Genomic DNA, 24,448 nt, shown 5'->3' with positions numbered 1-24,448 from the left:
TCAGCAGTGTTACACTTATAATATAAACGTTTCTGTAGCTAATTGCACCTAAACTATAGAAAATAACATATTTCTGCGAAAAAATAAGTTAAAAATAATCCAATAAGGAAGCAAATTGGTAGGGAGGGGGCCTAGAAAAGGTAAGCATCTCCTGTCCTACTAGAGGCGTAAGTCGTCAGTGTTGCTTATGAAAAGTAAAATATGATGAAAAGTCGCTTAAGTGATGTCAGAATCGAGGAAAATAGATTTCTCAAAACAATGTCCAATGTTTCTGCTTTAATGACACACAATTTACTGGAAGTCACCGACTTAGTTTCGACGACTGCCAGATCATCCACCACCCGATTCTACGTGAATGTGAAATTTCATAAGAATTTAATCGGCCATATCATATACGCACCTTTTACATAAATTACCTGCGACAATAATAGAAACGTAGACCAAAACAAACGGGAGCGTTTGTATTTAAAAATTCATAGTTAAATGGATGGTGCATCGGAAGTTATTAGTTGGTAATCTGTATATTATATTTATCTTTATTATATCAAAGTGGCGTCCTTTTAAAAATTTCATTCATAAAACGACGGTATTTATCTAACATTGTTATATGTTGTAGTAGTTACTATTGTAGCGATATATGTCTTTTGTCCTGTAACAAATTTTCAAAACCCTTCAATCACGATGAAGTAATCAATGACGTTAAACAGTTCATTTAATGGATCTTTCATTTAATATATAAACCCTTCAAATTCAATCTTTAACTCAGATTTAATTTTAACGAATGCAGTTAAACATGGGAAAAGGACACATAGCTATCTCTGCACCAACAAAACATGTCAGTGATACAAGGCTGAACAGTCCGAGTTTTGGAAACGGATCTCAACTGACGCCAACAATTTCTGTTGAAGACTTTTGCAGTGAAGAACCATTTAGGGCACGGCCGGAATCAAGGAATTCAATCTCATCAATAAGTTCTGACCTTGGCTATCTTACAATCCAAGAAAAACTCAAAAGTAAAGACCGTAGACCTAAATCCGCTGACACCTATCGACGGAAGTCGGAAATTTCAAAACAAACAGTTAACATTTCTTGTCTTAGAAAAGCAGCATCTGAAAACATTTTAAGCAGCGAAGTTAATTCAAAAGAATGTAGGTGTACTTGTTTGTCAACTGGTGGTTCAGTAAATACCGGAGTTTCAGGAAGCCAACTTGTGTCGTTTTACAGTCTTTGGAGAAACAACCAACCCAGAACTTTGGGCAAAAAGCTTGAAATCCCTTCTTATATGAAGAGAAAATCAGACTATAGAGAATGCGGCTGCAAAACTAGACTATATGAGAAAAAATGCTCTGAAGAAAAATCTTTAGAATGTTGCTGTCATGAAGTTTAAAAAGGACAAAATATTAAGGTGCTTGTGCAATAATTCAGAAGGACAACTTTTAATGTAAGCAATATGAAATGTATATCGTTATGATTGTATACTTTGTTACATATAAAATTATAATGAAATTTTTTATTGAATGTTTTTCCTGTTATTCCTGGAACTTTTTTTTTCATCATTATTCAACCTTAGTTTGGAAAATCAACAAGCTAGACAAATAAGAGAAACAGTCAAAATTCATTATTTCACAAGAAAAAGTAAAAAGAAGTTCCAATGAGCACGAGTTACCCATCTGGCAATCATATCAATGTTTTCATGATCAATACTCAGAGGTTATTGCGGTCATGGCTTCTATAGATAAGATGTTGTAGTAAATCCCCATGTGATCTATACAATTCAGTGACACATTAATTTTGAGAAACAGTCATACAACGATACCAATGTATTATTTTCCTTCACTTGATACTTCGTGACGCCATGAAACCCCTATGAACCCTGTTTTGGAAAACATTTTGAGCACCCTGATTGGTTTGTGGGACCTGATTCTAAGACATAATGTTAATATTCCATTGATATAAATAGGAACCCTTAAAATGAAATGATACAATGTGAACTACTATTCAGAGAAAAATGAAAATGAGTTGACAATACATAGTGCAAGTCGAGGGCATTTTTGAAAATAAATAAAAGGTATTTTATAAGGATCATGTATTGAAATAAATTGAAATTACAGAAAAACTTAAATGATAACGAAAAAGTTGGAAGATTATGAGCAGTCAGTGTTAGAGTTGAATGCAGGTGAAGTGAACTGAAAAGAAGTCTTCAGTCAAAAGATATTACGTCATTATATATGATCATTAATGTTTAGAATTCACATTTAAGTACAATATTTATATGTAGATGTTCGTCACACTAAGTCATTTTGTTGCTGTGTGGGAAGTTAATCACCCCTAAACGACGTTATGTAGTTGCTCAAATTTAAACAAAGAAAACCTTTTCATTAGTACATTAGGTCGTTTATATACATTGTTAGCCTTACATTCATATCCATACAAAATGTGTCCAAGAAAAGAGTATCAGTGTATGACAAAGGGTTTAAGATATTCAAAAATAATTTCACCAGAACTAATCAATTCTTCAATCGTAGATAAGCTTTTAACAATCCAAGACATGTCTACTTATAAAAATAGCGTATGCTGACCTCGAGACGGTTTTTGTTTTGTGTCATTGGGTTGATGTCTCATTGACTCTTACCCACATCCCTCTTAATTCTAGTTATACCTTTATCCTCAAGACTAAACTTTAAAATAATCTCGAATACACACTATGTATAAGGAATGAGTCTATTATGAATTATTTAAGAGTAATCAATCGTGAAATTTTCATGCTTCATGCTGAATGACATACTGAAGCCAAAGTTCGCCATTGAGTGCCTCGTGGAATCGTCTTGGTTTTGTCTATTGTTGATTTCAAACTTTTTGTGATGACATTCTGAATTCTGTTTAATAAGTTTTCGAATTGGTTACGAATTCAAAAGATAGGAAATATTACATTTCGGTAACTGCATGAGTAATATAAAAATAAGGAGATGTGATATGATTGCCAATGAGACAATCTGGAAACAGTATTACGTTCAGAAATGACAAAAATGAAAAAGACGAAACTAAAGACGAGTTATTGACAACACCTATATCGCCAACACTCACTGTTTATTGACTGAGTTCGGATTACGACCTGAATCGAGAAATCATATTTCATCGGCGAAATCAAATTCTTTTTATGACTATTTCAAGAGAATCAAAGTGTAAAGACAGAAGGCTAAAGTTTGCCGATATTTACCAAGTTATTTCAGTTTAACATGCTGACAGTGGTTCATCTCTGACAAAAATCTTATCAAATCGTTTTTCAAACAGCAATGTACGATTTTTCGTTTGACTAGTGTACATACCTACCATGTGAAAAAAAGTGCAAACTTTCCGGAAACCAAACAGTATCATATCTTGGATTGTGGAAAAAGACAGTCAGAGAACTTTGGGTCAAAAAATCGAAGTGCTCCGTTTCATGAAAAGAAGCAACGCCTATAGACAATGCCCCACTCACGGTATATGAATTTCCTCTGTCAGTGGACATGATGAAGTTTCAACTTATGGTGATAGTCTGTTTACAAAAATATTGTTCATCAACATTTGTACGAATTAGAATCGCCAGTGTGTTATGGATACTTGATTCGTCTTTACTTCAAACATGAAAAGGACTTGCTAACATTATTTTGTGAAGTATTCATTGTAACGTCAATATGTGGTACAATTCCATAATAAACTAATCAAAATAAGTGTAGTTGCTTAAGCTTTACCAGCCCTACCAGCGTTTACATTTCAAGTTAAACTTCAAAAAAATATTATATGCTCTTAATTGCGATGAGGTTGTTGCCAAAAAAATCAAATGAGACGACTAAAAAGTAAAAACGTTTACACTAAGTTCCGTATACAGTGCTGCTGTGTTATAATATGAAGAAAGTATGTTTGTGTTACATTGTGGAAATGAAAATATGTAAAACCTTATAAAAAATGCACTGTTGATGCAATCCATAATAAAAGCAAATCTTTGGTAGTCTCTACGATATGATCAAAAGATCCTTAAACTAGGGAGGGCGATTTAAAGTTTTCCATATGATACAGGCAGTTGTCTACATTAAAGGTCAATATGTTGACTTTTAAATTTCCTTTTTTTTTATTCAATTTGGGAGCTGGGCTGGGGTTATTGTGTTTTCTTTAATTTTTGCATTGACTTTACTTTACTTAATAAGTACTAGATAAAGTTCTTGTATAAAATTTATTTGAATTTTCAGAATTTCTACTAAAATTGTACCTTATTGTACATAGGTTATATTATACTGTAACTGTTACAATATAGGCATTTATAGATATATATTTTTATGGGAGGGGCGGAGGTAGAGGGTTTTAAGCTTGATTTAGATCTGAGTCTAAGTTACTTCGATGTTATAAATTCAAACAACATGAAATGGACATTTACTTTCAAATAATTTGCTGACTAAAAGTCGATTCAAGCCATATTCAGGAAGTTCAAAAGTAGGAATGGTTATCCACAATTGTGTGCATCGTTTTATGATTATACAATACTGATATTTTAAAACAAATTCAAACTAGTCTTTGTTTTGAAGGCTCTAAAAATACCTTGTTTGTTATTTTTAAGTGTAATATTTTTGTAGGATTAGATTGAGATCATAAATATTTGAATATTTATAAAAATAAGGATATTTGAGAAATAAAGGCAACAGTAGTATACCGCTGTTCGAAACTCATAAATCGATAGAGATAAAAACAAATCCGGGTTACAAACTAAACCTGAGGGAAACGCATCAAATATAAGAGGAGAACAACGACACAACAAAAACACAACATTAAAATGTAACACACACAGAAACGAACTATAATATAACAATGGCCAATTTCCTGAATTGGTACAAGACATTTTAAGAAAAAAATGGTGGGTCGAACCTGGTTTTGTGGCATGCCAAACCTCCCGCTTTTATGGCAACGTCAAACACAACACCAAAACGACAACATCACATGACAGGACCACAATACAAATAAATGGGAGAACATATAGCACAAAGAAACACACGAATAATAGCTAACAAATGGTACTAGGCTTAAAATTCAATACGCCAGACGTGTGTCTCGTCCACACAAGACCAACCAGTGACGCTCAGATGAAAAAAGTTTGAAAGCCAAAACAAGTACAAAGCTGAAGAGCACCGAGGACCAAAACTTCCAAAAAGTTGAGCCTGACACGACCAGGGTGTTCTGCCTGGGACAAGAACATCCTTATTATTTAGAATAATTTATAATTTTGCAAACAGTAAATTTTATAAAATGACTATATAATAGATATACATGATAAAATCGAAGTGGAGACAAACTACAGAAAAAAAACGGATACATTACATAAAACAACTTAATCCAACACATAAAAATACACAGCCGAGTTAGCCAAAGCCCCAACGCACAAAGTGACGTCACATTTGAAATTCTAAAAAAACACACAAAGTGACGTCACACTTGAATTTGTAAAAATATTTCCCAAAAATAAGATAGGATTAGGATTGATTCAAGATTAGATTAGTAATACCGACATTACATTTATTAATAACAATGAAAATTACAATACTTGTTAATATCAAATTGTGGTAGTAATTAGATAATTAATTGTATTATCTAGCTATGTCGGTGTTTCTTCTGAATCAAACTGTAAACCAAATATGTCGTATAAATTTCGTTGAACCAAACTAAAATCTAATAAATGAAGGGGGTGATTAATTATCTTTACCATAACACACGAATATAACAGAAAAGACGTTAAGACATTTGACAAAATCCGACGAGAATAACAAATATAACATCAAAATTAAATACATGAATTTGGGATAGAAAAGTACCGTGACACGTCTTATAGCAATGCGGTTTCACACTCAGCAAAACAGTCAAAATCGGGAATAAGTCACGTTCGGTAATTAAAAGATCAGACGACGTAATGACAAACCACAATATAACACGTGATAAAAATGTCCTTAGTTAGTTTGGACAAAGACACATCGTATGGATTAACAAATTCGTGATGGTGTCCGTAAAATTTACGGAGTGTCATTTTTAATCTGTCCTCCTCATAACTATTCTGTAAACCCCATCCAGGCCCTCACTAATGAGGATTGCGTTTTCTCTTCAGAAAAGTTGAATACGTCTTTTCATATGAAGTTCAGATTCTTGTAATTATTTTTATTATTTCTGGACCGGTTGTGAGTGAAACAGGACAATGGAACCAAAGATATCAATACATTTTTCAATTTTGCATTGTAAATATCGGTATATTCATGCCACCCCCTCGTTACATATTTAGAATAATGAAGCATGTTATTTCTAGATTTACTCATTTGAATATTATTATATAATGAAACTGACAGTCGTCAATGAAATTGCATAGTGCTGATAATACTTCTTTAGTACCTATTAACTGTATCTCAGACTAGAGAAATGTAAACTGCTAATATGATAAACCTACTTTACTTTTCTTTTTGTTTGCATCATTAAATGACAATTGAATGTCGAAGCTAAATTCTCTTTTACGTCAATACATTACATTTGAATTACTTATATAATATTACTTTATATCTTAATCATAACACATATTTATTTAGACGCATTGGATTAAGATTGCCTGAACGTAAACCAATTGTTAATTATACGTTACTTCTATAAGGTATACAAACAAAATAGACATTCAAAATAGATAAATATTGATGAACAACTTTGATGAACATGCAAAGAGTTGCTGCTGAATAAATGATCCTTTATGGTATTGTTTTGAGATGCGTTAAGGAAAAATTGAATGAATGGTGTTGATCAGCAGTGTTACACTTATAATATGAACGTTTCTGTAGCTAATTGCACTTAAACTATAGAAAATAACATATTTCTGCGAAAAAATTAGTTGAAAATATTTCAATAAGGGAGCAAATTGGAAGGTCGTTTTAAAAATAGCTTCGAAATTCATTAATTTCACATTACAAAAAACGGGAGTGGTATTGGAAGGGGGAGGGGGCAGTGTTGACGAAGAAACCAGGAGAGCAATCAAAAACAATTAATCGAAAAAAGTTAAAAAGATAGACAACAGTCGACAGAGAACTTAACAGTGAGGAAACTCCACCAAAACAGGGAGGAGGCCTAGATAAGGTAAGAATCTCCTGTCCTACTATAGGCGTAAGTCGCCGGTGTTGCTTATGAAAAGTAAAATATGATGAAAAGTTGCTTAAGTGATGTCAGAATCGAGGAAGATAGATTTCTCGAAACAATGTCCAATGATATGTTTATGCTTTAATGACACAAAGTTTACTGGAAGTCACCGACTCAGTTTCGACGCTGCCAGATCATCCACCACTCAATTCTACGTGAATGTAAAATTCCATAAGAATTTAATCGGCCATATACGCACCTTTTACATAAATTACCTGCGACAATAATAGAAATTTAGACCGAAACAAACGGGAGCGTGTGTATTTAAAAATTCATAGTTAAATGCATGGTGCATCGGAAGTTATTAGTTGGTACATGTAATCTGTATATTATATTTATCTTTACTATATCAAAGTGGTGTCCTTTTAAAAAGTTCATTCATAAAACGACGGTATTTATTTAACTTTGTAATATGATGTAGTAGTTACTGTAATTGTAGCGATATATGTCTATTGTCCTGTAACAAACTTTAAAAACCCTTCAATCACGATGAAGTAATCAATGACGTTAAACAGCTCATTTGAGGGATCGGTCATTTAATATATAAACCCTTCAAATTCAATCTTCAACTCAGATTTAATTTTAACGAATGCAGTTAAACATGGGAAAAGGACATATAGCTATCTCTGCACCAACAAAGCATACCAACGACACAAGGCTACACAGTCAGAGTTATGGAAACGGATCTCATCTGACGCCAACAATTTCTGTTGAGGACTTTTGCAGTGAAGAACCACTTAGGTCACGGCCGGAATCAAGGAATTCAATCTCATCAATAAGTTCTGACCTTGGCTATCTTACAATCCAAGGAAAACTCAAAAGTAAAGACCGCAGACCTAAATCTGCTGACACCTATCGACGGAAGTCGGAAATTTCAAAACAAACAGTTAACAATTATTGTCTTAGAAAAGTAGTCTCTGAAAACACTTTAAGCAGCGAAGTTAATTCAAAAGTATGTAGGTGTACTTGTTCGTCAACTGGTGGATCAGTAAATACCGGAGTTTTAGGAAGCCAACTTGTGTCGTTTTACAGTCTTTGGAGAAACAACCAACCCAGAACTTTGGGCAAAAAGCTTGAAATTCCTTCTTATATGAAGAGAACATCAGACTATAGAGAATGCGGCTGCAAAACAAGACTTTATGAGAAGAGGTGCTCTGAAGAAAAATCTTTAGAATGTTGCTGTCATGACGTTTAAAAAGGACAAAAATTTTAAGGTGCTTGTGCAATCATTTAGATGAACTAATTTTAATGTAAGCTATTCGATTGTATATTTTTTTGTATACTTTGTTACATAAAATTATAATGAAATTCTTTATTGAATGTTTTTATATTCCTTAACTTTTTTATTGGCAAAAGTTTGTTTGTTTTCACAATTATTCATCCTTAGTATAGAAAATAAACTAGCTAGACAGATAAGAGAAACAGTCAAAATTCCTTATTTCATGAGAAAAATAGATAGAGGTTCCAGAGAGCACGAGTTACTCATCTGGCAATCATAGCAATGTTTTCATGATCAATACTCAGAGGTCATTGGGGTTATAACTTCAATATATAAGATGTTGTAGTAATTCCCCATGTGATCTATACAATTCAGCAAAACTGTAATTTTGAGAAACAGACATACAACGATATCAATGTATTATTTTCCTTCAATTGAGACATCGTGACACAATAAAATCCCTTTGAATCTCGTTTTGGAAAACATTTTGGGCACCCAGATTGGTTTGCCGTATCTTATTCTAAGAAATAATGTTAATATTTCATTTATATAAATAGGAGCCCCCGAAATAAAATGAAATATTGTGATCTACCATTCAGAGAAAAAATGAACATGAGGTTGACAATACACAATGCATGTCTAGGGCAATTCTGAAAATAAATAAAAGGTATTTTTTAAGGATCATGTATTGAAATAAATTGAAATAGCAGAAAAAAATATTCAAAATTATAACGAAACAGTTGGAAGATTATGAGCAGTCTTTGTTACAAATAAATGCAGGTGGCGTAAGTGAAATGAAAAGAAGTCTGCAGTCAAAAGATATTACGACATTAAATACGATTGTTAATGTTTACAATATACATATATGTACATTTGCCATTCCCTATTTGTATGTAGTTGTTCGTCACACTAAGAGCATTTTGTTGCTGAGTAGGACATGAAACACCCCTTAACGCCGTTATGTAGTTGCTCAAATCTAAACAAAGGAAACTCATGCATTAGTACATGTACATTGATTCGTATATAAACATTGTAAGTCTAACATTCATATCTGCACAAAATGTGTCCATGAAAAGAAATTCAGTCTAAGGCAAAGGTTTTAAGATATTCAAACATAATTTCATCAGAACTAATCAACAATTCTTCAATCGTAGATAAGCTTTTAACAATCCAAGACATGTCTACTCATCAAAATAGCGTAAGCTGACCTCTAGGCGGTTTTTGTTTTGTGTCATTGGGTTGCTGACTCGTTGACGTTTTCCTTCTCTTAATTCTAGTTATTGTTTAATCCTTAGCGGTAAACTTTAAAATAGTCTCGAATACACACTATGTATAAGGAATGAGTCTATGAAATTGCCATGCTTCATGCTGAATGACATACTGAAGCCCTAGTTCTCCATTGAGTTCCCCATGGAATCGTATTGCTTTTTTCTATTGTCAATTTCAAACTTCTAGTGATGACTTTCAATTCTGAATTCTGCTTAATAGGTTTTCGAATTGGTTACGAATTCAAATGATAGGAAATATTACATCACAGGACATGTAACTGCATGAGTAACCCAATCGGGAGACATGATTTTGTTTGATAATACATTTTGTGTACATGTATTTGTTAAACTATTCTATCCAAAGTTGACATTAGACAGCTTTTGGTGTTATTTTCATCCCCAGTTTGGATATATTGCAGTCATCATCTCATATCTTCATGCATCTTTGTCGCTCCCGATTTTTTTTTTTTAAATGAATCCAAGGAAACTTCATGTGAAACATGTTTTGTTTAATGGCTGTGCTTTGCAATATACATATACTGTGGTAAAGGTGCCATTAGACTTTCACCAATGATGTTCACAGACTGGTTTTCGGTAGATTCCGGTGTATGACAAGGAGACAATCTTGCACCTACGCTGTTTGCGTTATTCATTGACGATTTAGTGCTGCTTATCAAAGGTCTTTCGCAAGGAGTACTTGTTGGAAACGACATGATTAGTTGTTTATTCTACGCGGATGACGTCGTTCTCGTTTTGGACTCAAAGTGAAGGCTTACAGTCTCAACTCAACGTTCTACATGATTGGACTAAGAAAAATCTTCTTAATGTGAACATTGAAAAAACAAAACCATGCATGTTCGTAAGGGAGCTTTTATTTGATTTTTATGGGGGGCTAGGATGAAATTTTAAAAAAAGGCAGGACAGGAGTTTTGAGTAAAAAAAAGGCAGGATGAGCAACTTGGCAAAAATAAAAAAAGGCAGGATGACAAATTATGTAAAAAAAGTCAGGATAAACTAATAAAAGTCAGGACCGAATAGAGTGAAAAATAAAAAGGCAGGACCGAGATTACAACTAAAAAAAATGCAGGACAAAATTTTTCATCCTAGCCCCCCTCCCCCCCCCCCCATAAAAATCAAATGGTAGCTCCCTAAGGCATCTGCCAGTAGATAAGATGTTGTGTTTAGACTCGGACAAAAGGAACTAGATTACGTGGGGAAGTACCGTTATTTAGGCCTTACATTATCCGAAAACATTGACTTTAAGGTTTCTGTTAATGAGCTGTCAGCGGCAGCTAGCAGATCATTGGGGTCGTTAACATCCAAATTCTTGCATATGGGAAATATGGACTTAGAAATATACACAAAGATATATGACAACATGGTCATCCCGGTTATGGATTATGCGTCTGGAATATGGGGTATCAAGCGCTATGACTCACTTTAGAGACTACAATACAGAGCAATAAGGACATTCCTTGGCATTAGCAAATGTGCTCAGATTCCTGTTGTCTTAGCGTATATGGAATGGCTTCCTGTATATATTCATACACAGTGTAATGCGATACGCCTATGGTGTCGCCTCATGAAAATGCCAGACAATAGACTTTGCCGTAAAGTGTTCCGTTGGGATGTTGACACCTTTACACGCTACAAAAACACCTGGTTTAACCGTATCAAGACAATTTTAAACACTTGTAATCTTACGCATTTGATTAACTACAGTGGCGACAACATTTCTACAAACTACGTAATAGAAACAGTCAAAAGTAAATGTGTAAATGACTTCAAAGATAGATGGATTAATGAAGTGCGTACAGTGCCAATACTGAGAACATAGAAAACTTTTAAGTCCGACTTCTTAACGGAACCATATGTAAAAAGACATTTATCAAGGGTGCAACGTTCGGCAATTGCAAGGATTCGCTCTGGAACCTTTCCATTAGAAATTGAACAAGGTCGTTACAGAAACATTTAACTTAATCTACGTTTATGTAAATTGTGTAATTCAGGTTCGGTTGAAGACGAAACACATTTCCTCATCTATTGTGAACGTTATACTGATGCACGGAACAAACTGTTACAAGAGTTACCATCTATTCACCCAGTAAACAGTGAACTATCTCCAAACGAAGCCATTACAGTACTCTTTAATACTAATAGCAAACTTGTAGCAAACTTTATTTTAGAATGCTCCAACATAAGACGTGAATATCTATAACTGTTTAATCTGTCTATTGTAAATATCAAAGTAAAGAAAATACGCATGTCTACATTTTTAAATGTTATAATTTTGACCTCATTTTCTTATATCTGTTATATTTAAAGTTAAAACATAATAGTGCATCATAAGCCTATTTGGCTGGCTGAATCATTATGTTAATACTCAATGTACATTATATTGTATATATACAGGTTGCACTCTAATAAACTATTTATTCATTCATTCATATACATATAATTATCATCTTTCTTCATAGTGAATTATTTTCAAACCTTAAAACTCACAGACAGTCGAAGCTTAATTTGTCCTGTCTTAGAAATTCCTTCTGCAAAAAGATATAGCTACCCTCAGTTACAAACAAGTCAAACATAATGGGTAAAACAAAGTGACAGATAATCAAAGGTACTGGATCTATTTGTCACATATTATTGCCAAGTTTTAGCTATAACCGCCATATCTGAGATAAACTGGGGAACAATTTCAATTTCAAAGGAAGGACTAATTTCACGTGTATCTGTTTCACTCGCATGGTCAAAATCTGAAAGTTGTTAAAACCTAGAAACTAAGTGTTTACCTCGCCACATTTTTATGTGCCCGTCCCAATTCAGGTGCCTGTAATTAAGTGTTTTTCGTTTGTTGCTGTATATCATATTTGTTTTTCGTTCATTGTTATGTACATAAATCAGGCCGTTATAGTTTTCTCGTTTGAATTGTTTTACATTTTTCATTTACAATAAACTATAGGTCATCGCACGGCCTTCAACAATGAGCAAAACCAATACCGCATAAAAAAAGTTTTGCTCATTGTTGAAGGCCGTGCGATGACCTATAGTTGATAACTTCTACGTCATTTGGTCTCTGGTGGAAAGTTTTCTCATTGGCAATCCTATCACATCCTCTTATTCCTTTATAGTTTTCAATTATTAAAGATTCTCAATAATATTCTTACACAATTAGCAAAAATTGTAAATATTTCGATTACATATAAATGTGTTAGCCACATATTGCTGTTGAAGACAATATTGGAAAATCCATGATTTTGTAAAATTTTACATCGAAGGACGTCTCTCACCAAACTGGATTAATTTGTATTCGAAGAGAATTTGGTCCCACGTTAGAAAACACATCTAAATATTGTAAACCATTGAAATCTATGATAATGTGAAAGTTGTACATCAAGGATAACCATTGCTGAGAAAAGGAGGATATATGTTGATACATTTAGTACTTGTAGTCATATGGCTTTACAGAGTCATATGAGTGTAACATTTTGCTCATTGCTGAAGTAACATCATTGTGACTTATTCACTGCTGAAGTAACAGCTTCGTGACAGTAACAGTGTAGTGGCGTATTCATTGCTTAAGTAACAGCGTTGTTGCGTATTTATTGCCGATGTAACAGCGTTGGGGAGTATTCATTGCTGAAGAAACAGCATGGTTACGTATTCATTACTAAAGTAACAGTGTCGTGGCGTATTCATTGCTGAAGTAACAGCGTCGTGGCGTATTCATTGCAGAAGTAACAATGTCGTGGCGTATTCTTCGCGAAGTAACAGCGTCGTGGCACATTCATTGCTGAAGGAACAGCGTCGTGAGGTATTCATATCTGAATTCATATCTGAATTAACAGAGTCGTGAGGTATTCATATTATCTGCAGTAACAGAGTCGTGACGTATTCATTGCTGAAGCAATAGTGTGGAAGTGAGGTATTCATTTCTAAAGTAACAGCGTTGTGACGTATTCATCGCTGACGTAACATGGTCGTGAGGTATTCATAGCTGAAGTAATAGCGTCATGAGGTATTCATTTCTGCAGTAAAGCGTCGTAGCGTCTTCATTGCTGAGGTAACAGCGTCGTCAGGTATTCGTTGATGAAGGGACAGCGTCGTGGCATATTCATTGTTGAAATAACTGTGTACACGTCGTGACGTATTCATTGCTGAAGTAACAGCGTCGTGGGGTATTCATTGCTAAAGTAACAGCGTTGTGAGGTATTCATCGCTGACTTAACGTGGTCGTGAGTTATTCATTGCTGAAGTAACAGCGTCGTGAGGTATTCATTGCTGAAGTAACAGTGTCGTGACGTATTCATTGCTGAGGTAACAGCGTGGTGAGTTATTCATTGCTGAAGTAACAGAGTCGTGACGTATTTATCGCTGGGGTAACAGCGTCGTAGCATATTCATTGCTGAGGTAACATTTGTAACAGCGTCGTAGCCTATTCATTGCTGAGGTAACAGCGTCGTAGCGTATTCATAGTGGAAGTAACAGAATCGTGAGGTATTTATTGCTGAAATAACAGTATCGTGGAGTATAATACAATAATACATTGCGGAAGTAACAGCATCGAAGTGTATTCATTGCTTTAATAGAAGTCCCCAAAATGATGTACATACGGCTCACAATCAATCACGTTACTGTTTCTACACAGGATACTCATCAAAATATTACGTCTTATCGGATGTCGTCAGGAAAACAATTTAACTATTCTAAAGTGGATGTTGTTGTATTTTAGAGATGATACCCTTGTAAACTTTACTTGACATAAAGGATATGCTTTTAAATATTCAGAAATATTTAGTGTTTGCTTCCATATTTATTACGTTTACATCAGCTCAAACCAACCAAGGTAAGTATATTTAAAAGAATTTAATTTTTTTCCCCGATTATCTGAAAGAAATATACCACAATGAAAATAAAGTCAATTGAGTTTGAGACAAAACATTTTGTCTCCCTTTTTTAAGTGAAACAATTACAGTATTTAGTTTTGTACAATTCAAAACAGCAAAATCCAGGTGTCATATGTACATGGTGAGGAAGAAGGTAGTCATATGTACATGGTAAGGAAGATTATTACAGAAACACGTGTAGTATGAACTTAAGTGCCAATCTGCCTAAGAATCAGGCAGTGGTGAAAACATGACAAACAATAACCCACTCAAGTTGACATTAATTTATGTTTAAAATGTATCATGGTGCACGAATATACCATTCGTTTCCTTTTCCTAAGATATAATTTGTTTGAAATGCACTAGAAATTAACAATTAAGGGGAGCTTACTCCGTAATTAACTATCATTCTAACCAAAATTTATCTAGAGCTTTCTCAAAATACCAGACACGCAGAAACGAACGACCTACCATTTCTAACTCACTTCAAAATAGGATGGTTAGGTTGGTGGGTTTTTTCAGCCATGTTTTTTTTTTTTTTTTCAAAATAGCCTGATTCTTACAAAGACTGGCACATAATTAGGTATCGTGTCGTGAGAATTGATATAAGTACCATAAGAATATGAATAATGCTACTTAAAAGCGTATTTATAGGGAAAAAGACTGTACGAACCAATTTAACTACTTATATTTTTAGGTACGCTCAATTACCTGATTACCTTTTGAAATGCCAATAAATACAAAATATTGCAAGCGCAAAACAAATAAGACAAAAGGTATCTTTGACAAAGAACGTGTTTGTCATCTATGGAATTGGTTTTGATGGCAGAACTTTGATAGTCCCCGTTACTTTTCTAGACTCGATGCAACTGATATCAAATAGACACTATCTAGAGTGTTGTCTAATTTTGAAGACCGTAGATGAACATTTAGATGTCTTATGTGTCGTTGGGTTGTTGTCTCATTGACGATTATCCAGCATCTTTAATTCACACTGAACAACTGACCTGATATCAATTTTATGCCATTGAAAATATCCATAACTTGTCAGATTTTGATTTTTTATGTTATTCAATCTTATTATTTTTTTGTCTATGTTGTTTCTTTTGAAGCCATTACAATTTGTGAAGACAAGACCTCTACTGTTAGCTGTACTAATGATAAAGCGATCACAATAGTACGAGCGTTGTTCGGTCGAAATAGAAACAACCGGGAATGTCTGTTTTTAAATGGGATATTCAGGATTGTCAAGAGCTGTTCGGTATTTGGTGGCAGTACCCTCCGACTAGTTAAGGATAGGTGTGAAGGTCAACAGTCATGTCATTTAACAGCCAACAGAAACATATTTGGTGATCCATGCATGCATGTTAAGAAATACTTAGAGGTTGTGTATAAATGTGTAGGTATGTTGTTGTAAAAAATAGAAGTTGTGTAGAAATGTGTAGGTATGTTGTTGTAAAAAATATAGCTTTAAAAGAAAATGCGCGGTGAATGTTGACGAGACAGCAACTTAACATTCCGTATATTAACAAAAAGTTGATAACTAGGAGTCACTTTACGACTTCTGATGGATTCAAATCGAATAAGTCCATTTATCATCTAAACTTGTCTCTGATACTTGACTATCACAGTGGTCTCCTGGTGGTAACGTGCACGCCTCAATTGCAAGAAGTAGTTGGTTTGATCATCGACCGGGTCAAACCGAAAGCTTGCAAATTTGTATTTACTATTTTTCCGTCATGTACGGGGTATTTAGGAGTAAGAGAAAATACTGATTTGCTCGAAGTCAAAAAAAGTGTCTGAGTATAGGGTGATAAGTCTTCATGCGGACTGTTACCTTGTGGACTAGGATGTTAAAAATTCCAACGTGTCGGTTTAGTAAAAAGTGGTGTTTATATTCATATCTCATTAACATGTTTTTAGCTTTATATGCATAAACTATTTGCCACTGGACGTTAAACACCAATCCGCCATCATCATAATCTGAGGTCCTTAAATTGCAATGAAAAACATTGCATTCTTAGTTCTGACCATAGGAATCATAAAATAAAACCTAAGTTTGTAGAGTGATAGGAAAGGGAAATCAGAATACAACGGTTAAAAATTTTAAAGATCCATGGTGTATATAAGCGGTTGTTTATTTCAATAGTTTACATATTCACGTAATATGTGTTTGTGAAAAAAAATAGAGTAATGTTATATGTATAAGAGGATTACAATTAACACTCTACATTTTGGTAATATCTTTTTGCAGAAAGACAACTTCTAGTCCCTGCGATGACAACCATTACGGGAAACATGGATATCACAATAAAAGTCAGAGGTAAATAAAAACAATAGTAGTATACCGGTGTTCAAAAGTCATAAATCGATTGAGAGAAAATAAAATCCGGGTTACAAACCAAAACCGAGGGAAACACATCAACTGTAAGAGGAAAAAAATTTGTAAGGGTTCCGCGGAACCCAGTGTCTCGCCTACTTTTTCTGTTAATCGCAGGCTCAACAAAAATGAGGAAGTAAATCAATAAAAATATTCCTCATGATACTATCTTTTGATTGTAAGAAGCTTCTGTCCAAGTTTGGTAAAAATCCAGGATAGTTTATGAATCTAATAAATGTTAAAAAAAACTTTAACTGCCGAGTGAATGTATTGTTAACTGGAAGAAAACAAAATTTCCTTCTAGATACTAGCATTTGATCATAAACAAGCTTCTGTCCAAGTTTGGTACAAATCCAAAATAGTATAAGAAAGTTATTAAAATTTTAAAAACTCTAACCACAGAGTGAATGTGTTGTTTCCTAGCAAAAAATCTAAGTCCATTTAAAAGTTAAATACGGAAAAAATGGATTTATTTTTTAACAAAATTTCCTTCTAGATACTAGCTTTTGATCATAAACAAGCTTCTGTAAAAGTTTGGTACAAATCCAAAATAGTATAAGAAAGTTATTAAAATTTTAAAAACTTTAACCACAGAGTGAATGTGTTGTTTCCTGGCAGAAAATCTAAGTCCATTTAAAAGTGAAATAAGGAAAAAATGGATTTTTTTTTTTACAAAATTTACTTCTGGATACTATCTTATGATCATAAACAAGCTTTTGTCCAAGTTTGGTAGAAACCCAGGATAGTTTAAGAAAGTTATTAAAACTTTAAAAACTTTAACCACAGAGTGAATGTAATATTTCCCGGCAGAAAAACTAAGTCCATTTATAAGTAAAATACGAAAAAAATGGAATTTTATTTTTACAAAATTTACTTCTGGATACTATCTTATGATCATAAACAAGCTTCTGTCCAAGTTTGGTAGAAATCCAGGATAGTTTAAGAAAGTTATTAAAATTTCAAAAACTTTAACCACAGAGTGAATATTTGTGGACGCCGCCGACGACGACGACGACGACGACGCCGACGCCGACGGAATGTAGGATCGCTATGTCTCGCTTTTTCGACTAAAGTCGAAGGCTCGACAACAAATGAACAACAGGAACACCGAAGTGCAACAAAAACAAACGCCAACACACATAGAAACGAACTATTTGATAACAACTGCCATATTCCTGACTTGGTACAGGACATTTTAAGAAAAAATGGTGGGTTGAACCTGGTTTCATGGCATGCCAAACCTCCCGCTTTATGACAATGTTAAAAAATATCGCTAAAACACTACGTGACAGAAATACAGCACAAACTCACGGAAGAACATTCACAACAGAGAAACGCACAAACAAATAATATATTAGTCGACACTCCATGCAAACAACAGAACAACAACGAACATATTCCATCAAAGAAAAACACCATAGGATATCAAAAACAGTGACGCACTTACGTAACTAACATGCAATCTCGAACATTATACAATTATTTTCAAAATATTCGTCCAAACAATTTACATGCCAATGATGGTATGGAAAGGCAATTTTATAATTATTTGGACTACAAACGATAAGTCATAATAGATTATACAACCGAAACCATAACAGAAACATCAAAATAAATCCATTATTATAGGATTAAACACATTTTTTCTAGAGGTTATTGATGTGTAAACCGGGGCGATTAACTCACAATCTGAATAAAAGTCCGAAGGACTTTTATGTTAAGTTTGTGAGTAAGAGCCCCGGTTTACACACCAATAACCTCTAGAAAAAATGTGTTTAATCCTTATAATTCTTCAGTCAAACATTCGCGATTTTTAGTTAAGATTTTTTGTTTGATGGCTACTACCATCAAATGCACATGTCGTAACTAAGGAGTTAGTCGCCATATTGAATTTCTAATATCCGTAAATGTTCGATAAATGCAACAGAATCTAAAATGAAATAGCACCTACCTCAAAAACTGCACTTTAATGAGATATTATCCGAATTTGAAGCGTACAAGTAACGAAATAATCTTTCGCTTGAAAGTTTTCATTTGTATGACGTCGTGTTTTGCCATGACGTAAATGCGCTAAATCATTCATGAAATTTCGCGGAATTTTTCATGAATTTTAATTTTATGCATTTTCAGAGCTTTAATGCAATATTTTTTTTTGTTACATATTCATTAAAATAGAAAAAAAACTGTTATGTTTTTGTTTTTCAATCTCAATTTGCTGAAAATCCCGGACTCCCTGCATATGCATGTGTATCGCGCATGAATAGATGGTACGAAAGTAGTTTCGGAAACATGGTTTATCGAAGTGTAAACCAAGGTAAAAAATTCTAATTAACCAATCCGTTTCAAGTATTTATAGATATGCAAAATAAATAAACATCAAAATAAATCCATTATTGTTGGATGGACAAAACACCGAGACACGCCGCACAGCAATGCAAATTCACATTCAGTATAACAGTCATATTCGGGAATATGACAATGATGGTATTGAAAGGCAATTTAAAATTATTTGGACAACAAACGATACGACATAACACATTATTTAACAGAAACCATAACAAAAACATCAAAAATAAATACATGATTGTTGGATGTGCAAAATATCGAGACACGTCGTATAGCAATGTAAACACATTTGCAACCGTGTATTTTACAATGAATAAAACAAATATGGTTGTTACTAGTATCTGAAGTTTTAACCCTGAAAATGTCCGAATGAAAAAAAAAAAAAAACCAACATTACATTTATTCTATGACTCCAGGGACTTAGGTATATGACAGAAGGGCTGAAATCCATAACTTAACAGTAGCAACTATGACATTGACGATACGACGGATGCAGCAAGTAATGACTTTATTCATTGTTAAGTCTGTATTCTATTTTCTGTGGTTTATCGATAATGATTCATGTACCTTGTTTAGCTAGTTGATTATTGTTTAGGTGTTCCTCATGATTAAGTTAACTGTGACTTTGTTAGAACTCCTCTTTTTAAAAGGTGATCTTGGTGATTCTTTTATACCCTGTATTTGTAGCTCTCTTGTTTAGGTGTTCTCTGGTATTCTTTTATACCCTGTATTTGTAGCTCTCTTGTTTAGGTGTTCTCTGGTATTCTTTAATACCCTGTATTTGTAACTTATTTCTTAACATACTCCTGCAGTGTTGACAACCTTGACAATAAACGTGACCTTCAGACTTGGACATTCCTATAAGATTGAAACAGACAATCCAGTATAACCAAATAGTATATCAATGAGTTTGCTGCTGACAACAAGATTATTTAATTTCTATTTTTTATTAATAAAATATATAAATAATTTGGCGCTTGGGAGTCAAGTACTCAGCAAAGGGAAATTTAGCTCCAGGCCCTGTCGACGACACTTGGTATAGATGGACCAAGCCCCATGGACATGGACACTCCGTCAACCAACCGGAACCAGATGAGTTCCTATAAGGGGATGAAGCGTTGCTCCATCTCATAGCAGGTGGCTACGATAAAAGGGGGTTAGATTGACGGTGGAGAGAGAAATAAATGTAGATGTATTACATTTAATGACTTGGGGGAAATGAGAAATTAGACCAGTGGTCAATTTCGAAAGGGAGTTTTGAAATTGAAGAAAACCACTGGTTTGCTGAGACTGCTCCCATATACAGTGAGTAGTTGAAGGTGATTAAAGGGAGGTGGGTGGGTATTTTGTAACTTTATGATAACTAATGTATGACTTTCCCTGTCAGCAGCAAAACTCAAAATGAACAACTACCTAGCATCCTGGGGAAATTTGAGAAGGGTATGTATCACTCCTTTGCCTTATAACCAAATAAGGAGTGATCATGCAGCCAGATGCATGTCAGTACCAAACATTTGCTACACACATGCAAACTATGATGTGTCATCAATAAACAACACTTATACATAATATAAGCTTCTATTTATTCTATGACTCCAGGGACTTAGGTATATGACAGAAGGGCTGAAATCCATAACTTAACAGTAGCAACTATGACATTGACGATACGACGGATGCAGCAAGTAATGACTTTATTCATTGTTAAGTCTGTATTCTATTTTCTGTGGTTTATCGATAATGATTCATGTACCTTGTTTAGCTAGTTGATTATTGTTTAGGTGTTCCTCATGATTAAGTTAACTGTGACTTTGTTAGAACTCCTCTTTTTAAAAGGTGATCTTGGTGATTCTTTTATACCCTGTATTTGTAGCTCTCTTGTTTAGGTGTTCTCTGGTATTCTTTTATACCCTGTATTTGTAGCTCTCTTGTTTAGGTGTTCTCTGGTATTCTTTAATACCCTGTATTTGTAACTTATTTCTTAACATACTCCTGCAGTGTTGACAACCTTGACAATAAACGTGACCTTCAGACTTGGACATTCCTATAAGATTGAAACAGACAATCCAGTATAACCAAATAGTATATCAATGAGTTTGCTGCTGACAACAAGATTATTTAATTTCTATTTTTTATTAATAAAATATATAAATAATTTGGCGCTTGGGAGTCAAGTACTCAGCAAAGGGAAATTTAGCTCCAGGCCCTGTCGACGACACTTGGTATAGATGGACCAAGCCCCATGGACATGGACACTCCGTCAACCAACCGGAACCAGATGAGTTCCTATAAGGGGATGAAGCGTTGCTCCATCTCATAGCAGGTGGCTACGATAAAAGGGGGTTAGATTGACGGTGGAGAGAGAAATAAATGTAGATGTATTACATTTAATGACTTGGGGGAAATGAGAAATTAGACCAGTGGTCAATTTCGAAAGGGTCCAAAAAGTCAGGTGTGAAACAGCTGAGTGACCCCCAAGGTAATTTACATTATCGGTATCCGCTTTAACTTTTTTGATTCGAGCGTCATTGATTAGTCTTTTGTAGACAAAACGCGCGCCTGGCATATAACGTTTGATGAATTTTTTTATCTTCAAGTCTGCATCCTGATCCAATTATCACTTATTTTGTTGTTTTAAAACTTTTATAAATTATGTTACAGCTCTGCTTCGTCTTGTAGAGATATCATCATATTTCTTTAATATTTATTGGTTAATATAAAACGAAACATGAAATGAACCGCTTTTGAGTTGGATTTAGAAACTTGCTTATTTTTTTCCAGATATGCTTAAACTGTTGAAATACAACAAAATGCATCACGTTTGATAGTACATTTTTACAACTATTTGATTGGATTCTTCTATAAAACAACTAACATACTACAAATATTTTATAGTTTTTATAATCGAGAATTTATTTTCCAAAAATGTAGTAAAATACTTGCTTTCTTTTATACAGACAGAATTAAAGACCCAACAACGATTTCAATTTGGATTCTGATTGTTGCTATTGTTGGATCTGTAGTTTTAAGTTTTATACTAGCAGTTTGTGTGGTACATTTGTTTCGGAGGAAGAAAAGACAGATCAACAAAAAAGGTACAAAAATCTGTAAAAACACCTTTTTTTGCACTATAAACTGACTGAATAAAAAGTATTGTGCGATGTAAATTTTCAAATGATAATTAAAACACTAATAAGAAAGAACTTTGCGATATTTTTGTAACTTGTACAAATTAATAATCAAACTAAATAATTTTCCAACATTTTTTGTTACTTGCAGAATTGTATATTTTAACAAGCCATTTATATTTCGTTTGACTTATAGTTCTTATATTTTTTAGATTATGTATGTAAATATTTAGAAAGGGAACAACCAGTTGTGAGGTATGTAATATGAATTTCAAAAACTAACCTTTTTGAGATTATGAAAAATTCTATTGGTAAATAATCTATCATATTAATTTTTATTACGATGTTCAGGGGCGGATTCAGGATTTTTGAATGGGGGCGTAATTCCATAAAACGGATAATATACAGATTATAATATTTTTTTTAACGATTTTATCCAAACACAAGCGTGCACACGCTGAAATGTCTCGCCTTCTTTACTAATCATTGATATAATGTTGATAGTTCTAAATATAAAGCTTTACTACAACTATCACACAAACTTAACATGATCCAAGAAAATGAGGTCAAGGTCATATAAACCAAACAAGAAATACATGTACACCTTACAATCATTCAATACACTAAATATAGTTGACCTGTTGCTTATAGTTTCTAAGATACAGACTTATGGACAATGGACATGTGACAGACGGAAACTTCGTAACATAAGGCATCTATATACAAAGTATGAAGCATCCAGGTCTTCCACCTTCTAAAATACAAAGCTTTTAAGAAATTAGCTAACACCGTGGCGGGATCACACTCCCTATGTCGACCTTTCTGCGACAAAATTCGCAGGCTCGACAAAAACCATATAAATCGTGAAAAACATATCATAATTTTATGCGGCGATCAAAGAGGGCATGTCAATATAATACTTCCATGGTCCAATTAAGATGTTTTGTCCTTTTTATGCAGTCTGGTAAATATACAATTTTTTTTACCACTTTTCATGTATTTTATTTCATATAGTATAATTCCCTTTTCCAAGTTGTTAAATCAGATGTATATGCAGAGAGACATTTTTTAAAACTGCTTATGTCATTTGTAAAGGCAATTATGAATTATGACGCATAACAACAGACTCATGATTGGCCACGCTCGTTGTAATAAGTTTTAAAGTTTATGTATTTTTTTTTTTTTTTACTTTTCAGGAAAATTCAATGCGACTACCAGTCAGAAATATCAACAGTTTCTAATCACTTGTATGACGCACTGGAACCAGATGAACATTCTTATATCTCTGTTATATAGTATAGTGAAACTTGTATGTAAATAAAGGAGCATGGAATGAAATAGCACCACTTGTCAAGACTCGGATCGATTGAGATCTCTTGATACTGTATGGACAGTTTTTCCCGATACCGTATGTCGATTTCGATCTCTACCTACGGTATGGACAGTTGTCCATTGTTGGGGACTATCTTATTTAGGTCTCTACATACGGTTTGGACAGTTGTCCATTGTTATGGACCGTATATTATTTAGAACTCTACCTCCGGTATAGACAGTTGTCCATTGTTGGAGACTGTATGTCGATTTAGATCTTAACCTACGGTAGGGACACAGTTGTCCATTGTTGGAGACTGTATGTCGATATAGATCTCTACCTACGGTATGGACAGTTGTCCATTGTTGGAGATCGTATGTTATTAAGATCTCTACATACGTTGACCGTATTTTATTTAGAACCCTACATACGGTTTGGACAGTTGTCCATTGTTGGGGACCGTATGTTATTTAGAACTCTACATACGGTTTGGACAGTTGTCCATTGTTGGGGACCGTATGTTATTTAGAACCCTACATACGGTTTGGACAGTTGTCCATTGTTGGGGACCGTATGTTATTTAGAACTCTACATATGGATTGGACAGTTGTCCATTAATGAGGACAGTAACTATGTTATTTAGATCTCTATACATACGGTTTGGACAGTTGTCCATTAATGGGGACAGTAACTATGTTATTTAGATCTCTATACATACGGT

At 33.9% G+C, this 24,448-nt stretch overlaps 1 protein-coding gene and 1 long non-coding RNA gene across 2 annotated transcripts; both read left to right on the top strand.

Moving 5' to 3' along the window:
• Positions 1–647: 647 nt before the first annotated feature.
• LOC127701533 (uncharacterized) lies at positions 648–8,501 on the top strand. The gene is made up of 2 exons (XR_007982095.1): positions 648–1,152; positions 8,149–8,501. It is a non-coding gene; the product is annotated as an uncharacterized LOC127701533 (long non-coding RNA).
• A 5,851-nt stretch (positions 8,502–14,352) lies between these two features.
• LOC127701516 (uncharacterized) lies at positions 14,353–23,753 on the top strand. The gene is made up of 6 exons (XM_052205415.1): positions 14,353–14,524; positions 15,677–15,967; positions 16,819–16,887; positions 22,245–22,382; positions 22,628–22,670; positions 23,612–23,753. Exons 1-6 carry the CDS (start codon positions 14,449–14,451, stop codon positions 23,709–23,711), a joined length of 717 nt encoding a protein of 238 aa, XP_052061375.1. The 5' UTR covers positions 14,353–14,448; the 3' UTR covers positions 23,712–23,753.
• The last annotated feature ends 695 nt before the right edge of the window (positions 23,754–24,448 follow it).

This window comes from Mytilus californianus, unplaced genomic scaffold (assembly GCF_021869535.1).
Source record: "Mytilus californianus isolate M0D057914Y unplaced genomic scaffold, xbMytCali1.0.p SCAF_5, whole genome shotgun sequence".
NCBI classification, from domain to species: Eukaryota; Metazoa; Mollusca; class Bivalvia; order Mytilida; family Mytilidae; genus Mytilus; species Mytilus californianus.
Note: the sequence above shows the minus strand (reverse complement) of the source record. Positions and strands in the feature narration are given on the sequence as shown.